Source organism: Cynoglossus semilaevis, chromosome 8, assembly GCF_000523025.1.
Source record: "Cynoglossus semilaevis isolate Cse_v1.0 chromosome 8, Cse_v1.0, whole genome shotgun sequence".
Taxonomy (NCBI): domain Eukaryota; kingdom Metazoa; phylum Chordata; class Actinopteri; order Pleuronectiformes; family Cynoglossidae; genus Cynoglossus; species Cynoglossus semilaevis.
The window spans coordinates 21,788,375-21,794,828 of record NC_024314.1 but is presented as its reverse complement, the minus strand read 5'-3'; the positions used below and the strand labels follow the sequence as shown (position 1 = coordinate 21,794,828).

At 39.5% G+C, this 6,454-nt stretch overlaps 1 protein-coding gene across 4 annotated transcripts in view; it reads right to left on the bottom strand.

The window, feature by feature from the left end:
• Positions 1 to 6,454, bottom strand: part of LOC103382776 (voltage-dependent calcium channel subunit alpha-2/delta-1-like) — an 88,409-nt gene that overhangs the window by 28,526 nt on the left and 53,429 nt on the right. For all 4 annotated transcript variants that reach the window (XM_025057575.1, XM_008315679.3, XM_025057574.1 and 1 more), the window contains 8 exons: positions 5,011 to 5,100; positions 4,338 to 4,400; positions 3,110 to 3,193; positions 2,949 to 3,023; positions 1,780 to 1,851; positions 1,599 to 1,670; positions 1,451 to 1,512; positions 1,057 to 1,133 (listed from right to left, as the gene is read on the bottom strand). In XM_025057575.1, the coding sequence (XP_024913343.1) occupies positions 1,057 to 1,133; positions 1,451 to 1,512; positions 1,599 to 1,670; positions 1,780 to 1,851; positions 2,949 to 3,023; positions 3,110 to 3,193; positions 4,338 to 4,400; positions 5,011 to 5,100 (595 nt within the window). The remainder of the gene's footprint in view (positions 1 to 1,056; positions 1,134 to 1,450; positions 1,513 to 1,598; positions 1,671 to 1,779; positions 1,852 to 2,948; positions 3,024 to 3,109; positions 3,194 to 4,337; positions 4,401 to 5,010; positions 5,101 to 6,454) is intronic.

Sequence of the window (6,454 nt, the reverse complement as noted above, 5' to 3'; positions counted from 1 at the left end):
TATATATATATATATATAGGGGTGCAACGATACACAAAATTCACAGTTCAGTTCAACGCTTTAGTGTCGCGGTTCGATATTTTTTTTCGATACATAAAGGAGAAACTCCCATGCCTTTTTTAACTTGTAGTTCAATGAAATTCAACAACTCAAAAGTGAGAGTTTTTCATTTAAATTATATGTTTTTTGGTGCAGCTATACCAGCTTCCTCTTCTACTCTGCACACTAAGAAGTTAGCCATTAGCCGTGATGAAACATGCTAGTTTTACATGTAGCATCTTGGTGTGAATGAATGTGGGCGGCACAGCTTGAAAACGCAGCCTAAGGCAGAGGAGTCGGCCGTGGATCCACTAAGTGTTCAGAGGTTGATCATTGTCAGAAGTTGATAAAATGAATATAAAATTTTAAAAAATGTATATATGTTGTTTTTAATTACCAACGTTTTAGGTAGTCCATTATTATGTTGAAAACAGAGTAATTGAAGAATCAGTGGTATATGTTCAAATGTAAAACTGTAAATTATAAGGAGGACAGATTAATAAAGGATGGCTCCAGACACACACACACACAAACAGAGAGAGAGAGAGAGAGACAATAAAACTGTCTTTTGTCTCACACTTTGAGCGAGTGACACATTTTTCCACTGGGACCAGACGGAGCTTAAAAAAAAAACAGACAGGACTTGACAGTGTCACACATGTGGCGTCTCTGATCCTGCGTGTACCGTTTACTATCACATCGCATGAACGCGTTCACATGCAGTGAATTTCACTTTTACACACACACATTGAAAGGAGACAGCGGAGCCACACAGCACGACGTCTGGCGACAAAACGCGACGGACACCGCGCCACATCTGAGGCTCTGCACATGGGGGGGGGGGGGGGGGGTGTGAGTGTAGAGAACTGTACATGTGTGGAGTGCTGTGGATGACGGATAGGAACCATAAGCTGAGGCACACACATTTTTCCCAGGGTTGTGTGTCGGGATGACAGTGGACAGAGTGTATCCGCGGTCACAGACGAAGAGACAGAAATATTAAGAGGTGGAACTTACATCTCGCCTGGGTGATTGTGTCACCGATTGTGGCCCGGATGTAATGCATACTGTACTCAGGTAGAACCAGGGCCAGGCTGAGGGAGACGGGGACAAGTTTTGGGGACACTTAGTGTTACGGACATTTCATTTTTGTATACAAAAAGTCCTCCCCGGGTTATTTTAGTTTTCTGTAAGTGTAAAAAGTCCTGCAAGAAATAGCTTTAAAGAAAAACACACTCTTGAGAGAAACAAGACATTTCTTAAAAATGTTTGGTTAAACATTAATTTCCCTTATTCTTGGTTTATAGTAAAATCAAATTCATGTCATATATACGTTTTTTTTTTTGTATTTTTGACTATCATTGTTTTTAATTTATGTTTTTATATAGATTTTTAATGATTCATTTCTCACCTGTAATCTGTCCCCTTCACGGGTGCATAGGTGTATGACCTCTGACCTTGGTCCATGTAGCGCTTAGGGTGAAAAAGATATTTCAATTTAGAAAAAAAAGTAGCTGGATTTTAATTTATTATTACACTGCACAGGGTTTGAAGCTCACCTCGTCTTGTGACTTCACCAGAGTAGCTATTGTGTAATCCCCTGTTAACCCGTCAATCATTTTCTTCCGTATCTGTTAATGACACATAATAAAATCGAGGCTTAATGAAAAAACGTGCTGGGATTATTTCTGACGCAAATCCTTGAGCTACAAAAGGGGACGAGAAAACTATTTCACCGACCTCCACTTTGATCTCGCTCTCCATCTCGGCGTCCAGGAAGTCGAGCGTCACAGGTTCATTAAACTTGGCGGTCTGCACGGAGAGAAAATCACGAGTTGTTTGGTTAAAACAATTAAGGAAAAATAAAAGAAAGCATTTCATCCTCATTAAAGTGGAGTAATTTATAATGTGAGGGTAAATTTGAGAACACAACCAACGCAACACACAGTAACACGCCAAGCACTTGGACAGAAAACATAAGAGGAAACATGTTCCTCTTATAAAACAAACATCATCCTGCAGCCACATGCGTGTCGTAAAAGAGAAGTGAAAAACGCCATGTTTCATAACGCAGATAACGACAAAGAATGGTTTGTGCAAACGTGCCACGCAGAATAATGGGCTGCTAAAATGTTTGTAGGCTGCGGGTGATGATGAACTGTGGTGAAAGACCCATTTCTGGGCCAGATGATGTGGTCGTTTTAATGGTAGGAATCGCTTTGTTTCATCAAAACCTTTCAGAGAATTATATCTTCTATTAAAAAACAATAATAACAGGATTAAAAACATTGATTGTTCCACATAACAACAGATTGTCTTTTTCCCCTCCTTCATCTCCTGCTTCTGTTTCTTCTACTCCTTCCTCTTCTTGCTTCGTTTTCTTTTTCATGTTGCTTATCTTTATCCCTTCTTGTTATTCTTTCTCTCTTTTTCTTCCTCCTTAATCTTCTCTTAATCTTATCTTTTCTTATTATTTTTTTCTCCTTCTGTTTTCCCTTTCTTCACCTAAGAATTCCTCCTTAATCTTCTCTTAATCTTATCGTTTCTTATTATTTTTTCTCCTTCTTTTTTTTTCTTTTTTTCACCTAAGAACGCTGTATTTTTTAGGACTGTCACCTGAGGTCACTGTGACATGGCCTTACCAGATTTGTTTATCACGCCCCCTGCTGTTTGGCCGTTATTCTAAGACTGCAAGGGCATGGTGGCCTCTCAATGTGACATCCATACAAAAGAAACAGCTGTTAAGGACATTATTATCTGCATTAATACAACCAGGAGAAACAATATAGTCAGCTTTTAGGCCTGACGACTTGAGGGCATGGGGAGGTGCTCTGGCCTAGGAGCGCCACCTGCAGGCTTAGTTGTTTTAATAGGACACACAAAACACCAAAGAAGGTAAACCATCTTACTAGTGGCTGGAGATTAGGGTGGAGTAGCACATATCCGTTTGGATCGATGGCAAAGTAGTAACCGTTTGGTCCAAACTATAACAAGAAGCAACAAAGAAGTGAGAAAAATTAAAGTATCTGCTGAAGGAGGAGGTGAACAATCATTTCGTAGCGTTTCTTACGGTGAACCGAGGCGTGAGTCTCTTGATGTCCTCCAGGGAAACATCAATAGCCATCACCCCCAGGATGAGCTGGTTCTGGGATTTCTGCAGCAGAAAAAATAATCCATATGTAAAGTCAGTGTAGGTCCTGCAGTTCCTTCAGGATGAATCAAATCCCCTATGTGTGTTCTGTGGGACTTAAAGGAAATAAAGTGCTGCAGAAATCTGCTCTATCTCATTCCCAGTGCTCTAACAGGACTCCATGAGTCACTGACAAGGAATTCCGGCCTTGTTTTCCGTCCTGGTGGAGGTAAACCCCGAGCACTCATTCACCAGATAGGACATTTTTAAAACTCATCTTGAAGCACTTAGCTACCGGATCATTTATCGCTCTGATCCACAGGTTTGATCTCCTTGTAACTTTGGAAAACGTTCCTCCTGCAGAGGCATGTGGGAGCGGTTTGAGGGACCCGGGTGTCAAACGGGGGATTTTGAAAGACGGGCCACAAGAAGGGAGAAGATAAAAGAGGGGGATGAGACGATAATGGGTGATTATTTATGTTGTATATTTAAGTTCTGGTCTGGATAACATTAGCATGTGTCACAAAGGTTCCGACATGAAGGCCCACCCCAGGGGTTCCCAGTGTAAGACAACAAGTTTACTCAGCAAGTGTGTGAATCAGTAAACCTGGGGTTTTATGAATGAAGACCTACTGTGGATTTAAGGAGGAATTTAAAGTGTTACTCATGTGAATTTATTCAGAATACAAAAAAAATGCTCAGCTTTTCTGAACAGAGTTGGTTTATTAAGACATGTTCATGTCAGAAGTGTTAGAAATGAAGGGAAAAAAATCAAGTATTATTTATAATAATTATATATCTGTTAACAAAATGAAAAATTAGACCTTGATAAATAAGTAACTAAGTTCAGTAAGTTCAATTAAAAAATACAAAAAAACAAGATCTTGTTTAAATGTCTGTTTTAATTTTAAAACCTGTTTTAATTCATTATTTTTCTATAAACATTTGAAACATTTAACATCAAGAACTCAAAAGGTAAGGAGGAAATAACCTGACAAGAAATTGTTAAAACTGTCCCAAAAAAAAAAACAATTTCTTTTTTTTTTTTAAATGTACAAACTAAAACTACAAAAACTTTCTTGTAGTTAAAGGCAATAAGAAATATTTTTACAATTTGGCCTTTTAAATTTTGTTTGTGGTACTGTAAGTGTTTTTTTTTTCCCCATACCTTTGAACCAGTACTGGTTTTGTTGAAGACAGGCAGGGTTCCAGTAATGACCAGGCCGAGCTCCTGCAGGATCAAACACACACACGACATGTCGGATGTAAAAACCATTGTTTCAATCATGTCACGTTCATTTCACAGCAGCACAAACTCACGTTTGATTCAGGACAAAAATCAAAAATCAAAAACCTCTGCATGTTTCATTTGTGAACCAGTGAGCCGTTAGAAAAAAGCCAGCCGCCACGTCACAGAAAAAAAGACTTTTCCATTTTACAAAAGGCAGAGGCCTTTCTGTTGCTAACAAGGTCAATACAGTCCCAAACGTTGACAGCGTCTTATCAGGAAACTGATGACAATAACTGAAGCATTTGGCTCAGTCGGCCAGGACTGACTTTCTTATCTACACCCACCTCCTCGAGTAAATCTGGAGGGAAGCTTAAGAGCAACAAATATTATTGCACGCAGAGTGTTTTTTTTTTTTTTTTAAGTTAATCAGTCTTTGTCACAAATACCGCTGCAACACAGATGGAGTGGAGTTTTACAAAGTGCAAATGTTTGGCATCAGAGGCGGAGACTTTTCTGAAGTCCTACATCTGACACAAAGCAGATTTTCTCCCAATTTTGGCCAAAGGCTCCACATGTAACTCAGAAAAAAAAAAGACAATGTGGAGCGTACCAGTGCGTCCAGGTAGACGTTGGTCCACTGAACCTGCTTGGCCCTCTCATTGGCCTTCACCATTGGTCTGCCCAAAACATCAAGGTACTCCTGTGAAAGCAAGGCACAGAAAAATTATATGAAGAGTCTGCATAGAAGCTGTTCGGACACAAGAGGGCAGAGCGCGTGTGGTAAAAAGTTTATATGACGAGTTGGCTGTGATGTGTGGTCCATAAAAAGTAAAAATAAAACTAAAGATAATTAATAGGGTTATGAATTAAAATTGAAGAATAAGAATGGGCAGAATGAGACGCATTTCCCTTTTAACTCACTTATCGTTACTTAAATCAGCGTTTATTTCGTCAACTTGTAAACACAACAACCTTACCTTCTAATTAGAAAACTGGACGAGAACTATATAAGAAATTATATGGACTAAATGACGACGAAGAAATCTACCAACGGTTAAAAATAGGACGAAAAAAAAATCTGAGAGGGGCGAGTCCAATCAGCCAATCACAGGTACGTTAGTTGCTTGTGAGGTGGGAGGTACAAACGTAGCATATGTTTGTACGATAAATAACCAAGAATCCAGCGTGTGGTCCATGAGCTCGTTCTCCTAATGATTGACATCATATCTCTGAATTTTCATTTTTTTTCCTACTTTAATAGAGGACAGACCTGAGACGAGGCAATGACGTCACCTCGGATGCACTCTCTCAGTGGGTGAGACTCTCATTATAAACAAACAGGTGCGGGTTGCCATTTTATTCATTGCAGACATGTTTTTCATCCACGCTGACCTCTCTCTTCCACTCCTCTTATATCTTTAATGAACGTATGTGGAAATGTTTAGTTTAGCTAACGTCATAAAACCACAGAGCAAAGTCGGCATAGCATAGCAGTCTCATTGGCTTCACATTTCTATTATTTCATTATCTTCAAACAGGTTGCTGCAGGTGCATGAGTTAATGATGGTGGTAATAATATCACTGATATAATATGATGTTAACAAGGTCCGTGAAGGCAAAGAGCCCGTTAAAACTAAAGGAACATAAGGGGGACCATCACAAGAAGGTGAAGAAGAACGGGTACAGGCTTCATTCAGACCAGGGGTGTCAAACTCATTTTCACCAGAGTCCACATCAGCCATACAGTTCCTGTTGAAGGGCCGGTTTTAAATGGAACACTGTATAGATCAGGGGTCCCCAACCCCTGCTTCGCGGACCAGTACCGGTCCATAGGTCATTTGGTACCGGCCGGCAGTGGGACACAGTGAAAAAATGACAAAAAAAAAAAAATGACGATAATCTGGCAACATTTTAAAATAAAAGTCATTCAGACTTAGATACAAACAGAACAGAGTCTGGTATAGATGTAGCTCCTCCATAACAGACTAATATATGTTTCTGCAATTGATTAATATTTATTCAAGCTACAAATATTGTTCATTGCTGTGTAATAA